This window comes from Amblyomma mixtum, chromosome 3 (assembly GCF_055824585.1).
Source record: "Amblyomma mixtum isolate Tamu chromosome 3, ASM5582458v1, whole genome shotgun sequence".
Taxonomy (NCBI): Eukaryota; Metazoa; Arthropoda; class Arachnida; order Ixodida; family Ixodidae; genus Amblyomma; species Amblyomma mixtum.
The window spans coordinates 103,860,051-103,883,565 of NC_143014.1; the positions used below are offsets into that span (position 1 = coordinate 103,860,051).

The following is a 23,515-nucleotide window of genomic DNA, read 5'->3' on the forward strand; positions in this document are numbered from 1 at the left end:
CAGACTCAGCCAAATTTGAGAATGTCTGTTTATGAGACAAATACAGTAAATTGAGATGCAGACACTGCTGTCGTGCATTTCTTTCAGAAAAAAATGCAAGCATACAGTGTAAAAATGGTGGGACTATGTATATCGAAGATGGCACGTAGCTATTCATGCAGCACATTCGCACACTTTTGTACCACTGCCTCTCCTCTAAATAATACCACATCACAATAAGTGTGCTAAACATATACCGGCGCTGCCACATGTTCACAAAACAAGACAAAAGGTCCTGATGTGTCTTGACAAGTCATATGTTTGACTGCTGGGCACATTTCATGTGCCCAGAGAATAAACTTGTGGTACCTGTTTTATAGAAAGCAAGACTATGTAGAGTGATCTAAGAAGCATTGCACTGTGCGGCAGATCTATAAGTAAAGCGACCCCAGCTCCCCCGAGATAAAGCTAAATGTAAAATAGAAGAAAGCTAAATGTAAAATAGGCCAAGCCTGAAAAAATTTTTCACAATGCCAGAAAAAAAGCAATATATACAAGTTCCCCAAGTTCATGACTTTAGTAAAATAAAATTAGCCCAGACAAATATGCCGCACTCAGCTGTACGAGTGTCACTTCAAAGGTACCAATTTTATACTTTGGATCTTTTCTGGACAGGTACAGCTTAGCAAAATACATTTGTCAAGTTATCCCCGCTTCATGAAGATGACAAAAGTTTAAAGCTTATATCCTAAGCTTTTCACAGAGTAGTGCTAAAATAGCACATTCAGAGAGGCCAGCACACCCCACATGCTGCAGATTTGCCAGTCTGCTGTGTTATTTCATTTTATAAAGTTGATCCGCTTTCATTTGCACTGTGGGTGAGAGGCCTAACAAGCGAGATGTTGACTGCATGCAGGCAGTGTGATCTGACGGTGTCCACTGCTCGTTGGTCATTAAATTAAACCGCACAGAAGTGCCTTATGCTTCCTCTTAAGTGTAACCACAGTTGACGTGCGCTTCTCACTCCTTCTTCTCATGACTTGCTTCATCTGCAATGGTAGATAATTAAATGCGTTTGAGATTAACATGTACACAATCAGAACACAGAATTATACGACTGTCTGTGCAATTAAATTTAAAATGTACTATTATATCGGAATGGCATTAGTTAAAAAAATAACTACACATGTGCGACGCAGGTAAAAATTTAGACTTGCTTCTTTTCGAAGCTTTATAAATTAATCTGTATGCGTCAAATGTGTTCACTGTTAATGCAATCTGTGGCCGAGAATCAGATCTTAATTTGGCACCGAGTAGCAATTCTGTGAGAATATGACATTTTGACAAAATCTGACAAGTCACAAAATCAACGTAGCCACAAAGTATGTGCGCTTATGCTGCCGCATGACAACATATGCTCCCTTTGCCTTTGCTCTTTGCTTTTCAGTGCCCTTGCAGGCCCTGAAGAAGCCGAAGATCAAGTGCCGGATGGTAAGCGTCACAGATTCTTTTCTTCAGGCTTTGAATGTAAGAAATTATTACACAGAGCATAAGCGCCGAGATACATAAATACCAAAAAGAAAAACTTCTCAGTACCTGAGAACCATTTGAAAGCAGAGGCGGGAGTAGAATGCAGCAGCATAAGCAGTAACCGAGAATACTCAGTTTCAACAATCAAAGAATCATTACAGCATTGGAAAAAAAATTCTTTCTCCCCAGTTTAACCAGACAAAGTGCTTCTCATGATGCTATTGCCCCAACTGTAGCATAGAATGATTAGTGAACAACACTACAGCAAACAATTACACATAGCAGTGCCAAGAGGCTTCCTTGCCTACAGCAAGCGGCATTGTTGTGCTTTGGCTGCACGACGTTTGGTGTCTGTTTTGTTTTACATTGCTTTCCTTCTTGAATTTACATGCCGCGAACTATAGGAGCTGCAGGGTAATGACCCCAACAAAAGAAAACGTTCTGAAGCTCTACCAAAGAAAAACAACACAGCTCCAGCACTTAACAAACACTATACAGATAAAATAGAAATTAATGTTAGAGGTCAGTGGAGGCAAACATGGATTATTTTTGCTTTTTTTAACAAGCAGTACACTGCCTTTTTTTATCTTCTGCATGCAACAATGCATTTCTTTTTAAATTAAGACAACCAGTGCATATAAGGGAAATGAGGACAGGCATTTGATGGCCATGTGCCAGGCAATTTGGTTAGTAAAACAGGACTTGCCTGCTTCCTCATCATCATCGGATGCCTCAAGGACATCACAGCAACACGTAGTGTAGCAAATAATACTCAGGAAGCCCAGAGGAAGCCCAAACAGGACAGCAGTTAAAACTGGATTCCCACGCCACATTCCCTGCAAAAGAAAGAGAGTTTGCAACAATTGAACGGCATGTATACTTGCACCTTTAATTCATAAATACCAGTAAAAAATTAATACAGCTAAAACTGAACTCCAATTTAGCAGCCACCATACAAAGTGCGCTTTCAGACATCCCCCCCACACATATAAAACATAAAACACGCATATAAACATATAAGGCACACATATAAAACATGAACAGGCATGCATATTCCTAAATATAATGTAGGCATGTAACAAACAATACCATTAAGGCCCCTAGTTTCCTGCAATTCCGCAAAAAATTGCAGACTTCAGCTTTTTTTGCAGAATTGTGTTAGCAGCCACACGCTCTTTCTTTGATGACATTGTGTGTGTGGATGTCAGTGGGAATAATAGAATAATGGAAATGCAGAGCTGGGAATGGCCAAGAGCATTTTGGAGCAGGCTTTGTGGCAGGTGAAAATTCTATTTGCAGCAGCTTCCTCGTGTTTTGTAGCAGGAGCCCTATAGTGAGAATGCTACGGTTAAACGCACTGCATACGGTTAAACGCACGGTTAAATGCTACGGTTAAACGCACTGCATTCGAAAGAATAACATAACGCCTGTAATAAGCCCACCCCTCATGTAATACCCCAACTGGGGCATTTGAGGTATAATAAATAAATAAATAAATAAAGATTTGAGTGGTGCAGGATTGTATGCAGCCGTCTTAGCTAGCTCTGCACATTTTTTTAAAATGCGCCCAAACTTATTTATTATGTAAGAACTAAAAATGAGTGCAATTTCGGAAATTTGCAAATTTTTTGGTGAAAAAGTTGCAGAGAATGTTTAGAAACAAACCATTTCAGTTGTTTACTTTTATATTACTTCACGCGATTTCTTTTTTAAAACTTAAAAAAAGCCCGCATGATTCAAAAATCTCCACATGACTGCGCTCCTTTGTCGTGATGTGCTTCGATTAAAGACAGAAACCAGAATAAGAAAAAGGCCACTGCAGTCACAGCGATCATTCCGTTTCACGGCATAGCAAGCATTGCGCAGGTCCACAGGAAGGCTATGACTAGTTTCTACAGTCCAACACAGCCACGCCTCTCGCGATGAAGCATTATATCACGCATGCGTGGTCCTCATCCCAAGGAGCACTGCCATTTTCTTCCAATAATGGGTTCAGCGTTGACGTGTGCTTCCTACGTGTTTCACCGCTTCCACTTCAAATTTTTGCGATGAAGAGATTCTGTTCAGACTTCCTCGCACCATAACATATGATTCAAGCTCATGTGGCAGAAGATGTTTGGCAACAACACAAGCTAGAGATTACGCATGCACAATGTGGTCACCGTATGCCAACACATGTAGAATTCCAGCCCATTACTGGAAGTAGCTCAATTTAGTTAAAATTCCTATTCACACGAACCAACTCTCTATGCTGAAGTTTCGAGTTAACGTGGTCTACTGTACAAACAAATCAGAAGCTTGGATCTTGACGGCACTGTTAAAGCTAATAAGCACGAGTGAGGCCCGCAGAATCGAGCTATATCAGCTGGGGCACGTCCGAAACCTTTCTCAAGGTCTTGCACTGACCTCATAAAACACATGGCGGTGCTGCACAAAATCCCTATAAAGCTAGCAGGACCAAAATTTAGCACTAGTTCTTTGCATGTGCATTCGCCATGAAAAGGAATGAGGTTGGATTCTGTTGGTCATCTTTCTTATCACGTATCGCGAGAAGAAACAACTGCCACGCCTCTGCACATTAGGCGGTAGCTCCCGCCTCTTCATACCGGTCACGGCTCTCATTGCTGGAATACTATTATGGTGCAGCCGTGGCACAATTCTATCGAAAACCAGTAATTTGTAGCAACATGTAGCAGGTTTAATGCAATGGCGCAGGTTGGTGCAATTGGCGTAGCATTCGCACCACTGGAAATGTGACTAAGTTATTCGTTCAAATTTTCTTTAAATGCAAAAACTGCTAACGAACAAAGTTCTGGTGGTGCCTTGACAAGCTTGCTTCACCATCCAATCAAGCAAGCTAGCGCGTCAAGCGCTGAAGTTCTCGCAGCAAGGTGCTTGCACGCTTCTATAAGATGAGTCATGATACTGCCTCCTGTAGAAAGCCATATTACAGTATTCCCACAAATATAATGAGAGTTTTTTGTCTTCAATCATCTGCTTCAGAAAGCGCCTCACGTTATATTTGGGGCCAAACCAAAATTTTTTTCTCGCCGCTCGAGATACTCTTAGCGCGCTCATCCATTAGGCTTGTGCGCTTTTTCTCAACTTCTCAACGACCATGGGTCATCATAGAGGCGAAGCACGCGGCTGCTTCTGCGCTAAAGCATATACAGATTCTTTGTTCTCACTTCGCACAATTTAACACCTTCCGCCGCAGAAAGTTAGGGACCTTAAATATGATATATGGAATGGTATGAATGTATATACAGACCGCTAATGCTGTCTTGGCTTCAAAGTAGGCACGGTACAGCCGATAAGGAAAGCTGTCTCCACCATAGGGCTGCCAACAAAGAAAAAGAAAATATGCTCGTTAAACTTTTGTTTTTCATTCAGTAGTACTAGTACACTGCTCACCACTTGATGCAAAATTTCACTTCATTTCAGTTTATTATGCCATCACAGCCTAATGGCACTACAGAGAATACCAAACAATTTTGATGACAGCATACTGAAAAGGTATTAAAATCAGCATCACAGAGAATGTTTTGCCCTTATATACTGGCAATCCTGCCAGAAGTCAATGGGAGGCTGCTAGTACAAAAACTCTATCCTCTGTGCCACAAACTGGGCTGCACTTGCACCTCAAGAAATCCGAAGCCCGAAAGACACATTTGGTGATTCATTGCAAAGCGCAAAACTGTTAATCAATTTTTACTAACACAGTCATTTTGGGATGCCCTAATAACAAACTAAATCAAGAGACTGTCACAGCGTTTCATGTCACACACCATGGGAACAAATCTATCCATCACCCACCTGTGGCCTTGACATATCACAAAATTATCTGTAGCACTGCTGCTGTCTGTAGATTTAACATCTAACAGATCTTCCATACGCTCTTTCTTTTGATGGTTTTGAGTTTTTGTGTTGTTACGTGACGAAGGTAAATATTCTTTGTCTATTCAAATGAAACAAGGCAGTTATGAGCCGGGACCTGACCCGCTGTTCTTGCTGAGGTTCCAATTTTTTGAGCCATATGTTTCTTGGTATGTCACCATACCTACTCACCCATTTTCTCTAATTTTACACAGGATTAATACCTAATTGTAAAGGTAAAAAAACCTGGAGGACACCTAACTACCATTAGCTGTGACAACACCATAGCATAAGAACCTCATTGTGAGCTGCCATGCATGACCACACATAAAAGTGGAGAGGAGTTTCACCTGCCAAACATGGCAGGTTGCAGCTGACTCTTCCATGTACCACCCTTGGCAGGTGACAGGGTTCTTCCTACCACAGCCACCTTCCAGTCTCTCCCTCCTCTTTCCACCTGGCCACCTGCCAACCATGGCAGATGGCTCTTCTGTGTTAGCAGGGGGCAAGAGCCACCTACCAAGGTGCCACTTGCCACCTTGCAGGTGGCAAGCGGCATTGTTCTCTCTTCTTTCCCTAGAAGGGGAGGAGATTTTCCTCCCTCCCCTTTTCCACCTGTCAATCATGGCAGGTGGCTCTTCTGTGTACCAACCTTAGCAGGTGGCTCTTTCCACCTGCCAAGGTGCCAAAATGAGACACTGGTGGCGGGTGCGAGGACATGGGTCTATTATGCTATCACATAAAAATATTTACGACCGCAGAGGGCTGCAGTAACTCAAAGGTTGTAGAGCTGAGTGCTACAGTGATGGAAGTCAACACCACAGCATTCAAGGCAGCCTCCCTGAGGAAAATATGCACGCTAAAAATTTACTGTTACACATGCATTAAAATGTAGTTGTGCCAGCATACTAAGAATATGAAATAACTCTAAACTATGAGACACGAAGCTTCCCGGGCACTACCAGTGACTGCACCGCCATTAAAGAATGCAATAATGATCTCACAGCATTCCCTGTAGCACATGTGTGTAGCATGACTCCACCTGCCATGCCCAGAAAAGCTGGTTTTTCAAAACTTTTGACAGTTTGGGTTGCCAAGAGCAGCAAATAATTAGGAGGCGAGAAAAGCAACAAAGTTTTTCACACATGCAGACAGCCTGCGCTGCAGTCAGGGTGGAAAACAGCATGTGCAACCACCAACAGATGAAATGCTGGCCTAGTGCTTGGCTTCTCTGGGGTGAAATGCCTGAAAAATGGGTCTTTGACTTTACCTTGTGCCATGGCTCTCTTTGGCCAAAGCTGCCTTTGAGCTATTAAAATTCATTATCACCAACAAATGAACTCTGACGATGAGAGCATGTGGCCATCAGTATATTCAGCACTGCGGCAAACTTTGCGTGCTTCAGAAGGTGCTCGCAAATGTGCCACTTGTACAAGCATTCTCATGGCTTATATCCCAAAACTCTTTTTGAAGCCCTAAAACAGGCATCGTGCAGTTCAAAGTTTTTTAATGCCCATGTGCAGTGAAGTATTGCCTTTGATTTGTTCATTACTCTACCTGGTGTTGTGTGATGGTACATCAAGGTTGGGCAGAAAGCTGCACAAATGAATGTACTTGCTGTAGCAATTTGTACTTTTTATGCCTTTGTTAAAGTAATGCGACTTATTTTTACCGATGTTAATTATTAGCGCTCCTCACCAATGTGCCTCTGCGTGCACAGCTTTAGTAACTAGCCAGGAAAAGCACACTGTGATGCATGCAAGTATGTTTGGTTTGGTTTAGTTTATGGGAGTTTAACATCTCAAAGCGGCTCAGGCTATGAGGGACGCCATAGTGAAGGGCTCCGGAAATTTCGACCACCTGAGGTTCTTTAACGTGCACTGACATCGCACAGCACATGGGCCACTAGAATTTTGCCTCCATCGAAATTCGACCACTGCGGCCGGGATCGAACCCGCATCTTACGAGTCGGCAGCCGAGCGCCATAACCACTCAGCCACCGCTGCGGTGCATGCAAGTATGTGTCAATCAACATAACACTGAAGAAAACTAGCAGACTGAATTTGCGACCGAGATGAACATGTGCACCACATGGCTCTCTAATTAACTGAGTGCACATTTCCAAATACATACAAGCAAAGGGCCATCTCCACCTATTCGCAGTGTTTGCATTGTGCCACCTAAATGCATGTCCTAACCCCCCAGGGATGATGAAGACAATATTAACATGCCTGTCCTAATATAACACTTATCCTAGCTCTCTGACATATTATGAAGCGGCATTTTCTGTAGCTGCAGCACAAAAATCTGAAATTTGCAGGCATGCTAGTTGCTATTTGGGATGCGCATCACAAATGCATTTGAAGCTGTCCCCTGTTTCATTTCACTACACGCATAGCACACTATATATTGCCCAGGCAAAGGAAAATGCCCACAATATTCATTGCTGCAGCTCTATGTGCAAGAAACATCGCTTTACACAAAACACATCGCAAACACAGTATTTCATTGCAATGCTTGCATGAGAACAGTTCTGTAAAGCCTGGCTTGATTTAGCACATCTACCAACATCACTAAGAATGAGAAAATGCCTTACACACTGGCACATCTACCCATGTTTGAAGCGTGGATATGGCTGGAAGCCAGCACATTTCCTGGCGGGAAATGCCTGTAGGCCCTTGAGCTCTGAAAGTGACCACTTAGGACAAAAGCTTCACTCATGGTAGGGGTGTGCTGCTCTTGTTTGCTATCGCTGGCATCACACAGAACACTACCACAGGGGCTACACCACTGTCACTGCTGTTTTTCAGCAGGCACCTAGCATCTCTAGGCTCTCATCTACAGAACACAACATGCAACAAATTTTCACCAAAATGTCAGGCTCTAAGAAACTAACAGTACGAACTGCTAAACATCTAGCCGTTCATGATCATATCGCATGACTCTTTCCCAAAGTTTCTAGCAGGCCATCTTCTATCAAGGCAACAAATTGCTATAAGAGTATCATTTCAATTCATGACTTTCTTCCCATCATTAAAAGTAAGCCTTCGTCAAACATAAACAGTGGCCCATCATAATGCTTTCTACATGCTCCTTGTTACATGAGAGCTTTGCTTTGCTGCTACAAGTAGTTCTTTCTTCTTCAGCCTTCCTTGATGTGCAAAGCTCTTAATTTTGTTTCAACACAGTGGAAATCGGCATGCTACAATTCACTTGTCATCAGCTATATCTTTTCTGTATCCCATTATGAAAATCACTAGTTTGTTCCCTAGGCAATTTGTAAATTGTAAAAATTGTGGGGTTTAATGTCCCAAAGTGACACATGGGCAATGAGGGATGCCTTAGTGGAGGGCTCCAGATTATAGACTGCCTGGGGTTCTTTAACGAGCGCGACTTTGCACAGTATATCAACGCTCTATGTGTTTGTTCTCTATATGATCTCAAGTATGCAAAGCACTGTAAAATGAGCAAAAAGCACATGCGTGTGAAGGTCAGGCCAACAGATAGCCACAAGTTAGGATTGTTGGAAGGTAAGCAAGGCAGACAGACCACAGCAGAGCCATCCAGGATGGTATTGAGTAGCTCCAGCACTGCCTGCGGAGATGGGGGCTGCTCGCGAGAGTGACCTTCGGGCAAGAAGTACTGGTATGTCTCGGGCTGGATCACAAGCAGGCTGGGCACTGGCAGGTGCATCATGGCCACGGAGTTGGCAATCTCAGGAGTGCCCACCCAGCCAAACACAAAGTGCCTGTGAAGCCACGATGCAATGCACATGCGCACAATTATCCAGACTGCTAAGGAGTTACACATAAATCGGGAGAAGATACCAAGCATTTACTCAAATCTGCATGACCTATCAATACAGAAATCAACAAATGCTTCTATGAAAAACGTAAAACATAGCAGTGAGATACATTTAAATTCTTTCCGGGCTTTTATGATGGCTCGGAAAAGGATCAGGCAAGTGGACAACTTGTCCATGCCATTAATGTGGTGAGAAATATTGCCACTTAAAATGAATAGGATCCACTTGGTAGTTGCCATCAAAATACAGACCACAATAACCAACAGCCCTTCTCTCCACTATTCACGAGAAATCATAGCACAAACACATGCAAGAAATGTTGAAAACATCATGCACTTTGCTCTCTAAACTTACTCATGAAATAACTCTCTTGTGTTCAGTGCAATAGCTTCAAGCATATCTTTGAACCTGAAAAGCAGAAATAATGAGCAAATGTAGTAAATCCATACTGTACAATTTTCTTCTCTTGCCACTGGGAGCCAAAGTAATTTAAATATGATTTCAGAAGTGCTAAAATTTGAGACTAACACAGGGAGACAGACACAGAGGAGCGCTAGTCCATTTCAGTCTCCTTGTGTCCGTGCCAAACTTTAGCACTTCTCAAATGACGTTTAAGCACCAACTAGCCCGATCCACCACCCTTGTGGAATTTAATTTTAGACAGTTGCTATTATTTACAAAAAAAATGCAAGGCTAACCAAATGCATCTGAGCCTGGCCTCATATAACAATATAGAACTGAGATCTGCGAGCTACACCACTGCCTTTTTAAAAACAAATCTAGGCTTGGTTTGGGTTATGGCGTTTAACGTTGCAAAGCGAACCAGGCTATGAGGGACACTGTTGTGGAGGGCTCCGGATAAATTTGGCCATCTGGGGCTCTTTTTAATGTGCACTGATATCACAGAGTACAAGGATCTCCAGCATTTCGCCTTCACCACAATGCGACCACTGCGGCCGGGATCAAACCCACGTCTTTCAAGTCACCAGCCGAGCACCGTAACCACTGAGCCACCACGGCAGCAAACACAAATCTAGATGAGAATTCGACTGACACGCTTGGGTGATCCAGTTCACTAGAACACAGGAGAAACATAGCAACCTGAAAGCAACAACCTACAATCTGAAAGCAGCCACACCAACAGTGCAAAGTGCCTGTCCAATGCCAAAATGCAGGCAGCATATTGGACATTTTTGATACTGTCTCAGGCTGCTAGCATCAAAAATATCTAATTATTGTTTTTTGGTGAGCACACCAGACCAAACAGTACCTGACATCAAGCATGGTATAAGGTGAGCAAGGCTGTGAATGCTGTTAAGTTAAACAGCACTGTTTCCTGCTGCTCTCATATCTACCGAAGGGGTGCATCTTAGTATAAATACAATGTCTACCACTCACAGTACTGAAACACGAAAACCAAACACATGGCATGAGAGAAAAAAATAGTGCTAGCCAAAACCTGAAACAAAGCTTTAAAAACTTTACAAGTATGTTTGGTGACTGTACTTGATCATCTATATAGTTCGTAGCACCACCGCAAAGGAAGAAGAAGCGGTGGGCTCGCGCAGGGCAGAACACTCCAGACCTTGGCCTCAGCTGGGCGCTGCCGCCACTGCTCTGCCAATCGTTACATCAGCTAGTCTTTTTATGAATGTGGCTGCAGTCGCCTCCTAGGTGACCTCCACAAGTTTAATGCAACCCCACACCCTTTCATGTTCCAGTTAAGATAGATCAAAAGGACAAAGCGACATACTCTTGCATGCGCATCGTAATTTTTCCAATTTGGTTCTCCTCCAAAACAGCAGTCACTATCTTCTTCCCTGTTTTTAGTATTTGATGGAAATTGCCATAAGTTATTTTTTGGAATGTTGGAAATCTCTCTCTGTTCATCCAGTCGAGAAACGTCATGTTTTGTTCCAGAGCACTGTTTTCTGGAAAGAAAGAAAAGACAGCAGATAAGAATCATTAAAGGGACACTAAAGGGAAATGCTCGACTGATAGGTTAGCATCACGTGATAGCAAATATGCCATTTTTGCCGAGAACAAAGCTTTTATAAGCCAGAAAACTGTGTAAAAGTAAAGTACACGTGGTGCCACTCCACACAGATTCACACTGCTGAAACTGCTGATGTATTCTTGCATTCTCTCGAACACTATTTCACCGTCAATGGTCAATCACCGTTGAAATACAAGAAAAGCAGCATGGCCAGTGTAGCCAAGAGTGCGAAACGTGTCATATTAAAACAGTGCAAAACATACGACAAAGGAGAACACTGGTGAGGAGGCGTTCGTGACGCTTCCCGATAGCCCGATAACATCCACAAGTACCGTAAAAACCCGCGTATAATACGAGGTTTTTTTCCATAATTAGCGTCCTAAATTTTCGCCTCGTACTATTTGCGGGTCCGAACAAAAATTTTCGAAGTTGCTCGAAGTTTTGGTTTCGTTTTTGCGGCCTCGCTACGGCTTGGCTTTGCTATTGGCACGTGGCTACGGCTTGGCTTCGTTAATCTCGACAAACGACGTCACGACGACGTTTTTTTGTTGATCCGTTGGGTGCGGCGGGGGATCGCGGTGTGCCGTGTGCCTGTTGACAACGCACGTGCTCGCATGTACGGCACGCTTCGCGAAGTGGGTATTGTTTTGGGGAGTACGATGTCAGGGTCTTGAAAACCGTACTCGGCTGCTTTCAAACGAAAAGTGATTTTTAGCTGCGGAGAACATCGGCAACGGTGCGGCCGGGAGGCAGTTTTCTGTTGTCGAAGAAAGCATTCGTGGATGGCCATGACAGAAAGAAGCCCCTTTCGCGTGCAGCGGAACGCGACGAAGCTTTCGCGGCCGCTTGATGGTTGTGTAAACAAACCGTTCAAGGATGCAGTCAAGCGGTGCTACGCAGAGTGGATGCGCTCAGGTGAGCCTGCAGTGACGCCAACTGGGCGGCCGAAGTGGGCTTAAGAAGTGCAGCATCTCGAACGCCCTCGATGGCACGGAAGATGAGTACATTTGGGATGATTTGTCGGACAAAGAAATGTCCGAAGGAAGCGCTACTAAAGAAGAAAGTGATTGAAGTGGAGTGCGGGAAGCGATTTGAATAAATGTCTTCTATGAGCTTGCGTCACTCGTATTATACGCGGGTAAGACGTTTTTCCCATTTCGCGTCTCTAAAACTTCCCCTCGTATTATATTCGGGTTCGTATTATACGCGGGTTTTTACGGTATATGCCTGCACATTTCGAATATAAAGCCTACGACATTTACGTACTGCATGCGACGTAATGCGGGGACCTCAGTGATACCAGTATCGCCTTTCCGCAGTGGTGATACTCCACACAAAGAGAATTTAAGGCTATAGACAAACATACGATGGAGAGAATTTAAGGCTATAGACACAAAAACGATGGAGAGAATTTAAGGCTATAGACACAAAAACGAGAGTGCTGAATTTTTCACCTCGCTTTCTGAGCACTCAGGCGATTCACAAACGAAGAAATTGCAACCACAGAAAAGTCAATCAAAAGGGTCGTCTGCAATCATGCTAACTGTGTAGTTAGAAGGGTCATCTGCAATCATACTTACTATGTAGTTAGTTAACAAACACATGATAATTAACAGCAAAGCATGCCGTTTCATGAGCAATGCGCACACAATTTTTCACTCTCATGAGGTACGTTAAGAGCACGACTGCTGCTCGCATGCTTTTTGAGGATCCCTCATAGCTTATGTGTGCACTTAACGACAGTAGATAAAAGCCGCCTGCTCGTGTCGTCGTCGCCAATGCAAATGTGCTAGAGCGCAATCAGCAGTTTATTCTGCATCTACCCTTAATAACTTCACATAGTTTCTTTCGCACACAGGTGCCTATTTCTACTGTATGCGTGCGTTGCAACCAGATGCAGCTGCACACCATGCAGAGGAATCTGCCTTTCGATGGGACGTGCCTTTTGATGGGGGGTGGGGTATAGTGGGAGGGCAGAGGCAGCCTGCATTTTGCCAGTTTCCAGTCGCATTTCCGCTTTTTGGAAGTGGCCTCTTTGATTGGTCAGAGAGCTCCATTACAAATGCGCCAAAGAAATGATGCAACTTTGATTCTTTTTCGCAGGTGGTTTGAATGTGAAGAGTTTCAAGACTTTCATTTGCAATTTTCTCAACAACACAGCCATGTTTCCATGTAGAAAACACTATCCATCTTGCACGTTTTGATATTTTACTTTAGTGTCATTTCAATATACAAAAAAAGAACCCTAGTGAAATTAAGCCCAAGGAAGCGCAAAAACTGCATCAGGTACCTGGAACGGCTTCACTTCATCTGAAAATATAACCAGAGCTCTTCAATGCACTTATGGGTCATGAAACTACAGAACAACTTAGTACAACTGACACAAAAGTTAACTAGACGCACGTATGTAAAAAATATTTTGACACCATCACACAAGCCAATTACCCCAAATTCCTGTAAGTATAAGGAAACTCTCAATTTTCATCCGCTCGTACCAATCATTCAGGCCACTTCCATGTATGACAGGCGCGGCAGGAGATCGTTGAAACAGCCCTCCTCAAAACATGAGTTCATAACGCACAGTGGCTCGCACACCTCTGACATGCACGTGACAGCAGGCGTGATGACAAACGACAAACGGATGGCCCATTCTCCGAGAACAGCTCGACTGCTTAGTTTCAATTTCGTTTTTCCGAGCTTTGTGCCAGCCCGAGCAATGGTGGCTCGACCAGCCAGCATCAGACAGCCTACCTATCCCAGCTGAGAACCAATTCAGGCCCTGAGTGCGTTGCTGATGTGCCTTTCACCCCCCCCCCCCCCCCCCCCCCCCCGCCTATTTTCTCACCACTTCGGCACCGTTTTGTCTGTGCGGTTTCGTTCTTCCAGTGCACTGAAACTGCGCGCTCGTCAAGTGTTACTTGCGGTTCATGCGGTGAAGCCTCCTCACACGCGATGGTACCCCTTATGATGGGTGTTACACTGCAGTGGTGGAGCTCCACTGGGTTGCACTGTGAAGGAGGCGGAAGAGCCTTACGATGTTGGAGCACTCCTGCTTCGATGCTCCCAACAGTATGCACGCAATAAAGTACTGACAGAAACACAAAAAAAAAGTCTTTGTCAAGTTGTTCTCATCATAAAATCAGGCAACCAATACCCAGTCTTTCACCAAATACAATTAACTGAGCTGCTAGCAATTCTCGGCAGCTTTTTAGGGTTCATTCAATGGATTCAAAAATTTTTTTGGTCCCTTAAGTTCGAAATGACGACCTTTTATTGTACAATAAAACTGTAATGAAGGTGCAACCATCGCTTCAGTTTTGCATCATGGTAAAAAATAATTACAGCACGGGCGTGCAAACAGTTTTTCATAATATAACTAAATACTATATGCCACCCGTGCAGGCTACCACTTGCAAACACCTACAACAAACACAATCATAAACTTGCTTCAATACAGAGCTTGGTCACTGAATCTTAGTACTTAATAAAGTACATTAGTACATTGAAGCAGAATAAAAGAAACTGAATAGTAATACACAAATGTAAAAACATGAATGCACTTTGACATGAGCAGCAATAAATGCATACTGCTGGCTTTCACACAAAGCTCTCTTGCCCTTTTCAATAAAAACCTGACACACAACAGCTGCACTCATAATGTTTTTCATAATCATGACCTGACCCCCTTGTATCTCAGTCCGCCACAAGTGTTTCGTTCTCACCGTCATAGAGAAAGCCAGTGTTGTCCTTGACTACATAAACAGCAGGTGATGCAGGAGTGGTCATGTTCTCCCCCAGCTGGCCAACACAGGAAGGAGGCACCGTGAAAAAATAGTTGACTGGCTGGAACTCCTCAGCCATTTTTGTAAAATTTTCCTGAAAAGGAGGTGCAACAAGCATGTAAACACAGAAGTTCTACTCTGTCCTTCGTACACAAGGTTTCTTCATAGGTTCAGTTGGGTTATTGCCCTAACACACTATAGCACCACACTGCTGGTTTTAGACTACAGCAAATATCCTGCAGACCTTTGCACAAGACTTTGAAGTGGCATGAGAATGCTGTTTTCAATTCTGAAGTGCCTAATTCATTAAAATGTACAAAAAATTTGTCTCAATGACACTTAAAGAAGAAGCAAATTTTGCACAAGTTTTGCAACTTAAACTTTGGGTGCAACTTAAACTTACAAATGGTAAATATTATATTACCATTATTACTGCAGCTATACATACGCCTGTCAGATGGGCAAGGTGAGGTGCACCTCATGCAAGGGCCAGTCAGATTGTGCCATTTGCATCTCGTCGAATGGGAACTTTTAGTGACATTTCATCTTAAAGTGAGTTAGCAAACTCACTTGGCTCATACACTGCCCTAACACTATCTGCATAACCTCGATAACAGTGCTTCCAGAGTACACACTTACTAAATTATTGCAATATTTTACTGCTAAAAAGTGCCCATGAGCATGAGCTTAATGTATTCTGCCCTTTCATGCATGCAAGTGCTCGACTTGCTTCAGTGGCTACGCTGCTCAGCTGCCAACCCAAAAGACACGGGTTTGATCCCGGCCACGGAGGTCAAATTTCGATGGAGGCGAAAGTCTAGAGGCCCATGTACTGTGCAATGTCAGCGCACGTTAAAGAACCCCAAGTGGTCGAAATTTCCAGAGCCCTTCACTAAAGCATCCTTCATAGCCAGAGTCACTTCGGGACGTTAGACATTCATAAACCAATCAATCATGCTTGTCGTTACTTTTAACATCTTATTCTGCTAATAATGTTGTGTTGACTGCTTTCATTTTTAAAGAAGGCTTTTTAAGGGTACTCTAGTTAGGATGACAATATAATGTGATGCAATATAATCAATATTAATACGAGGGCATATCTGCTTCACCTACAGTAACACTTTACTTTCTGGTGCCATGCTTTTGGTTTTTAAATACTAAGAACTGTTGGACGAGGAAAGTACCTTCAGGATACTGGAGTCATCTTTTCCCTTTTCACCATCAGTATAGATGAAGAAAACTTTGTGGCGCTCCCGCATAGCTTTCAGGTCATCGCAACTTGTCAAGTGATGCACTGGTGGCCTAGTCAACAAAGCCAGTTAAACAAGGATAGTTTTGCACCCCGAATTGGAACAAGCAAGTAGCATACAAAAAATAATTAGCATCAACTCGCAACTTGTTTTCTTTAAATTACATGCATAAAATTTAAACTGCACACACGTTTAATTCAGAATGAAACACCAAAGTCAAATGTAAATATCAATATTAGCTGTGGTCGACAACTCAATACACTGAAATTCTCACAGAGAGTTAAAGGCAGACAAAAGTAAGAGACAGAGCACTGCTCAATGTAAGAGTCATAAAGCTGGCATTCAACAGACATAATCAACTGAAGGTATAACCTTGAAGTAGGTCATTTAAATTAGCCCAAACTCCCATTACAGCACATCTGGAGTAAGCAGTGAATAATACAGTTAATAATAATAATGAATAATAATACAGAATAATCATCTAACATTCTTTTGTTTGCTGACGACTGTGTTGTTTTCCGCGAAATAAAATCCCCCGACGATGCTAACCTCCTTCAGCGTGATCTCTTTAACATTTCTCTTTGGTGTAATGAATGGCTTATGGAACTTAACACTAATAAGTGCAAAATTATGCGAATATAAAGAAGTGCCAACGCTCCACCTGTGTACTACCTAAATAACGTTCCTCTAGAAGCGGTTACTTCATATAAATACCTGGGTGTTCATATTTCTGCTGACCTTAACTGGATGCGCCATATTGAGTACATTACTAACAAAGCTAACCGCATGTTGGGCTACGTGCGCCGTAACTTTTCCAAAACTCCGTCTTCCTTGAAACTATTGCTTTATAAAACACTAATACGTCCTAATCTGGAATACGCCGCCGCCATATGGGATCCCCATCATGAAAAACTGATAACTTTGCTTGAGTTAGTTCAAAATAACGCTGCTCGTTTTATCCTGTCCAACTTTAACCGTACCGCAAGTGTAACAAACATGAAAGCTAATCTTTCTTTGCCTCTTTTAGCATCCCGCCGGCAGACAATTCGTTTGAGCCTCTTTCATAAACTATACCATCATCCCATGCTACATGATGCCCTCATTTCGTCCCCCAGATATGTGTCAAACCGCATTGATCATCGTCACAAAGTTGGCATTGAAACGTTTAACACTGCAACTGCATTTCAGTCTTTCTTGCCTCGTACATCACGCAAATGGAACCACCTTCCTGCAGATATCGTCGACATAAGTGATAACCAGCATTTTCGTTCTGCACTAGCTAACATTGTATAACAGGAATATGACAATACTTTGTTTTGTATCATGCATTGCATCTGTTTATGTATTTTCTTGTTTTTGTAACCACTCCCCTCTTTAATGCCTTTGGCCTTGAGGGTTCAATAGATGAAATGAAAAATGAAATGAAAAGTGCAACACATAGAAACTTACTTCATCATTCCTTCCACTTCTTTTCCATTGACCATGGTCAAATCAAGACTAAGCTTAAAAGCACAGCATGTCATGCACTGAGAACCTGCCAAATTTCATTCATCCAATACTCAAGGCAGATTGTGGCTACTTTCCATAAGTGGCCAGTATTTAAAGGCGTGATCTATTCGCTACGCAACAACTAATGAAGGTATCAGCTGTCTAACAGTCACATTGAACCAACACAATAAACGAACAGCCAAGATATTAACACACCTCTGGTGGTTTCCAGTATACATCATGCACTCACAAATGCAGCTAATGAAACTAAACTGGCACAACTCATCCCTGAAACTAGCACATGAACAAAGCATACTACATATTTGTCTAAAGCAAGTAACAGCCACCTGCACTGTCGCACAAGTACCATACAACAAAGAGAAAAATTTTCACAATCGTATTTACCCATCCATCCTTCGTCCAAACTCTGCAAGCTCCTCCCTGTTACGGTCACCCTTGTACTCAACTGTCTTACCACCTTTGATACTGCAAATAACAAAAAAAAAAACCAAAATCTCAATGGAGCCATAATTCAGTGATCAGAATCTTTACCACAGTGAAAATTTTTGCACAGAAACACACTGCGTCATTAATGAGGATAGGAGCCTTTTTCCTTTAAACTACTTGCTCCATGTGTCTGAAGAGATGACATTTGGCAGTGGATTGTTTATAACACCACATCTGGTTACATTACTTTACTCTTTATTCCAAGACAAATAATATGACCCATAATTTGTGGAGATGACAGAAAAAAAAGTGTACAATTTATGAGCTCAGTGCTACTTGTTACTATAAAGGGGAAATAGATATCTTCCATTTTTCTTGTTTCGTCTTTTGCTGAATATATAATCGTTTCTTGTGCCATGGTTTCTTAATGCGCAAAATTGTATGTTACCAGGACAATACAGTTGCACCATTTCAAAAGTAAATACATAACATCTGGCCAAACTTTTAATAAACTGCCCATCTGGACCTGCTTCCTGGAAAGCAAGGATAAGATTTTGTGACCCTCTCTACCTCTTTGCAAGGCCATAATATTTGACTTGATATTTGATATTACGGCCTGTAAAGATAAATATAAAAATGTTGCTCACCACTCTTATTATAGTGATTGCCCTAAGCAGATAGGTGTAAAAAACTAAAATTCACATACACAAATGCTCACAAACAGCAGTCATCACAAATCAACGCGCACATGTCTAAAAAGAATTCTTTTCCAACAGCTACAACTGTACTTCTAACTGTATCCTTTTTGTTTGTTAAAATTTAAATGCAGCTCCCAGCTGGGAGCCTTGAAATAAAATGAAAAATAAAAATAATGAGAAGGAGCCAACTACACTGCTGTGTGGCTGGGAGTGATGAATAAACAGAGTAGCTGAAGAGGGAGAGAAGGCCACATAGCGTAATCACTACCATGCCCGAAACAGTGTGAGGGGCGGCACTTAACATGTCTGGCCAGGCTTCACAGTCACCTTAAAAACAACAGTGACAGTACCATTACAAAGCTTGGCATTGGTCCAAACCCAAGCCCTCTATGAGGTTCAAGCACAGGATAGTTGAGCACAAACGAAGAAAGCCATTTGCACCTATTATTAAAGCAAAGGTCACTACAAAGCACAAAACCACAGATAAGCACAGAGAATAACTACAGTCTCACATTCCTGTGTTTCAAAACTCATATAAAAATGAGTTTAGCTCAATGCAGCCAGCAAAACTCATGTACACAAGCAGTCTCACGGCAGTCGGTCAGCGTTCTCCAATACAATCAGCATAAAGCTACCCACAGTGCCACCCACAAGCTACCCACAGTGCTTGCTTTGAAGAGGCCATCAAGCATGGGTTGCTGTAGAGCAAGTTCACTGTGTTTATTTCAACACGTGACTGCCTAAAGTTTGACCCTATCAGCACACAATTTAACAAAGAGGTGTCTATCAAGATGGTGACTCACAAGAGCAAAAAGTAATTTAGGATGCCTAAAATGCTTTGACAAATTATCAGTGTAGTGTCAGCACTAACTTGAAGCAATCAAGGATGTTGTTGTTGTTCTTGATGCCTTACTGACATGGCACATAACCCCGGCAGGGGATAGGCCAGGGTTCAGTGAAGAGAGCCAAAAGAAGAGGGTAAATTGGTGCTAAGCTAATGGTTTTGCTTTGGGTAATAAATCAGAAAGATATAGAGGAAAATGAATAATAATAATAATAATAAACGGGAGAGAAGATTAGAGAATTGAATTCATGGAAATTGCTGAAAGATCCTTTTTAAAGGCGGAAATTTTGGATATCATTAGCAAGCGAATCTGCCAGTAGCTATTATGTAATCATGGAGGCATTTGCAAACTTGATATACAATGCAAAACCTCTGGCGCTAGCACAGAAAGAGAGAAGAAGCGGGACCAACAAAGTGAGTCCCAACCTTGTAATGGGAATTTCTAGATGCGCCCTTCTCTAATGTGCAAACCTCCGGCAAGAGAGTAGGAAATGCTTCAGTGTTTCTACATCTCCACAAGCCGCGCAAAGGTTTGAGGGACTGAACCCGCATCTGCATAAGTAAAGATTTAAGCGGGGGATCCTGCTCCGCAGGAGAGTCATCGCTAGAAATGTTGGTAGTCAGCGGTAGAGAGCAAGGGATCGTTGCACATGGCGGTTATATACTGAAAACACTGAAAACGAGACATTCCGAAAAGGATGAGATTAGGAATGCTACAGGCGACAGGTGCATTGAGAGCTGATTTTGCCAAGAAGACTGCTGCATCGTTTTGAAAAATACCGCAGTGACCTGGAATCCAAACAAAGCGCATCTTTTTCACCCATCCAGGAATAAAAGACTTTAGCGAAAGGCTCAAAAGAGCGTCCCGTGTGGACTCCAGCGCCAACAAAACAGAGAGACAATCTGAGAGGAATATCACCTGGGAAACATTGGAAAGCCAGCCCAAGACCCATAAATTCCACTAGAAATATGAGTGCACAATCCGGGACTCGAACCGAAAGGCTCCAAGAGAGAGAGACTGAAAAAATACCAACTGCTGCCTTCTGGCCAGCCCCAGACGCATCTGTAGCAATCAAAGTGTGGTGCGGGAAATTGCTAAGGCGATCAGGGAGGACACCAGTTAGTGCTCTGGCAGGCAGACGCTTCGCATTAGGTGGGAAACTATAATCAAAAGCAATATCCACAGGGGACATTTCATATCCTACTCTAAGCACAAAACTGAGATCTACACCAATGCTCGATGAAATGTTTTGAGTAAAAACAACTTGAGGGAGGCAAACCTTGGCCAATGATTAGTGAGAAAAAGAGCCGGGTGGCAGACAAAAATAGGTGTAGCCACACCAGGAGCAGACTCATTTTCCCGCAAGTAAGTTCTGACCGCTAAAAGGTAGAAATGGGAGTTAAGGTCGGGAGTACAAGCCTCCAGGTACAGAACTGAGGTAGAAACTGATTGAGGGAGACCTAGGCAGAGGCACAGTGTGTGCCTTTCTAACAGCACCAATGGATGAACCTTGTATTTAGGGGAGCCAGAAAAAGAGTATGCAGCCAAATTCCAATATGGGTCTGACATAGGCTTTGTAAAGAAGTAGGAGCGTGTCCCGGCACATGCCAAATTTCCTATCCTACAGAGTGCATGCTCACCTTCCTCAACGTTAGTCTCGATGTGGGGCTGCCAATCCATACTGGCATCATAAATAACGCCTAGATACCTCAAAGATTCCACCTGTGGTATGTTGTCCGAGCGATAGTGTAACGAGATATGTAAAGGCATGTTGGATTGAAAAACTAACACGCAGCTTTTCTGCACATTTAATAATCGGGTTGGTTCTGTCTTAATTAGCAACACATTTCTACCAAAAGCGTCACGTGGGCAGGCTGGATGTAGTTCATGGTAAACACAGTTGACATGAAGAACTCAAGTTCAAAATCTACGAAATCTGTTTATGCAAGTCACATTACAAGAAACCTGAACAAAGGTTTTGTGGACATAATAATATGCAGTACAATGTTGGTGAGCAAAGTTAAGATGATAAATCATGAGCAGCGTACTAGGCAGCAATGTGACCATTGCATACAGAATGATCAAACCATCCCGAGAAAACACTACAAATGCAAAACTTCAGTTTACTTGCTCTATAACTGCATGTCATCAGCTTGCATAATAAGCAAGTGCTGCAACTACTTGTGCTCTTCCCGGCCGACAAAGCCTGCAGCATTACTGCATCTTAAGGTGACTAAAAAGAAAGGTCTGGCGTTGAGCTATACTTGTTTCATTTGGCATTTCTTTTTGTAACGGGCACACAATGAAAAGAAAGTTCCTCACAAAAGTACGGTGGGGAAACCTTTGACGCTGTACTCCATAGCGACGGACGTAAACCGCGTACAGTCCACGCGGCTCACACGGATGTCGGTGTCTGCAAGGCTCTGAGCAACCTGACTCCAGATAGGTTCCAGCATCTTGCAGTGACCGCACCAAGGCGCGTAAAACTGCACCACGACAAAAAAGGGATGAGCCAGTGGAAACAAACCGTGAATACTGGCGAAATTGCAAAGTGTAAACACAAGCATCTACCTTGACAAGCCATGAGCCTTCGTGCCGCACGTCCAGAAATCTGGCAAAAAAACATAATTAGCGGATCACTTTCATTTTCGCAGGTCGTAAGACCGAGTGTCCAACCCGGAAAAACATGCTCAAAAAGAAATGTAGGCACTTTCCTCGAAGTGCGCCTCTTTAACAGCAATTAATGAGCAATTATCGCGAAACGCGTTTTCAGTAGGTGCTATATTACGCGCCAACACTCAAATAATAATCAAGAAAAAGGCACACAACCTGTCACTGAGTTCCAAAACTTTGCTCGCATAGACGACCGGCACACAGATCAGCACACCTATCAGAGGAAGTAAATTTTTAAGTTTACACAGTACATTTACACAAGCTTAGCACCATATATCACTTCGCACTTTTGTCTGCTTACCAATTAGTAGAGACATGATTAACTGCGAATGATACATGATTAGCTATCGTAAAGCACCATCAATGAACGTCGCTTTCACCGCACAGCCGCCATATCGATGTGATGTGAAGACTTTTCCGCGGGTTCATAAAGCGCTCGCCAGATGGCGCCACAAGTATTGTTTAACTGGCGCCAAGAATTAAACATGGCGTAGAGCAGCACATCGGCCAAAATAATACTATGGTGGCTCTCTCCGCACCTTTCTCTCACACGGCGCGTGTATGCCGCCTGCCGCACTGCCCCTTCTCGCCACCTTAATAATAAAAAGTACACTTCGGTGTTAGAGTTTTTTTCTCACATTTCCTGTGAAAATGTGGTTTTCGGTTAGACCTAGGGGTTGGACATTTCGGTTTGAACCGACATAAACGGATAAAAGTACGCCGATTTCAGCTTTAGAAATTCGGTTTTAGACGAAGAATGTCAGTATTGTTGGCATGCAAGGCACATATAGCTGGCTATTGAATGCGAGTTGCACTCGGTCAAAGCTGAAATTAAGCAAGAATCCAGGCGCATGATGCGACGATGTTGTTGGATATATAGCTCAGTTGCGCGATTTGAGGTATTGTTCTGCTCGCTTACACGCCTCTGATGATCGAAAAGCACCAACTCCTCGCCGCCTGCAAGCTAAACACTGTTTGTTCACTATCATCGCCTGCTTAGAGCAATTAGTCGGTTAAATAGGTTAATCAACTGCATGCAGCAGGATACTGACACGAAACCAAACATGGGCACCACGAAAATGCATGATCTGGCTACCGCGACAATTCAGCGGCAGTTCCATCGCTGCCATCGACACGCAGACCATG

General features: G+C 42.9%; 2 protein-coding genes across 2 annotated transcripts in view; one reads left to right on the forward strand and one right to left on the reverse strand.

The window, feature by feature from the left end:
- Positions 1–23,515, forward strand: part of Gdap1 (ganglioside induced differentiation associated protein 1) — a 59,693-nt gene that overhangs the window by 8,909 nt on the left and 27,269 nt on the right. The window contains exon 6 of the mRNA XM_089580497.1: positions 1,427–1,470. Coding sequence (XP_089436623.1) covers positions 1,427–1,470 — 44 coding nt within the window. The remainder of the gene's footprint in view (positions 1–1,426; positions 1,471–23,515) is intronic.
- Positions 15–22,780, reverse strand: LOC149351228 (protein disulfide-isomerase TMX3-like). The gene is made up of 13 exons (XM_089580496.1): positions 22,671–22,780; positions 22,526–22,583; positions 22,268–22,307; positions 22,019–22,182; positions 18,112–18,192; positions 16,153–16,270; positions 14,909–15,062; positions 10,944–11,121; positions 9,545–9,598; positions 8,935–9,133; positions 4,781–4,849; positions 2,216–2,345; positions 15–1,028 (listed from the first exon to the last, which is right to left on the reverse strand). Exons 1-13 carry the CDS (start codon positions 22,705–22,707, stop codon positions 1,000–1,002), a joined length of 1,311 nt encoding a protein of 436 aa, XP_089436622.1. The 5' UTR covers positions 22,708–22,780; the 3' UTR covers positions 15–999.

Excerpts from the sequence above, each read along its gene's own strand:
- LOC149351228 (XM_089580496.1), bottom strand. The coding sequence starts at position 22,707 with ATGTATCATTCGCAGTTAATCATGTCTCTACTAATTG. Across the intron at positions 16,271-18,111 it reads TTTGGACGAAGGATGGATGG|GCCACCAGTGCATCACTTGA; the intron begins GTAAATACGATT and ends TTTGTTGACTAG. Across the intron at positions 4,850-8,934 it reads TCCTGGATGGCTCTGCTGTG|CCCTATGGTGGAGACAGCTT; the intron begins GTCTGTCTGCCT and ends CTTTGTTGGCAG.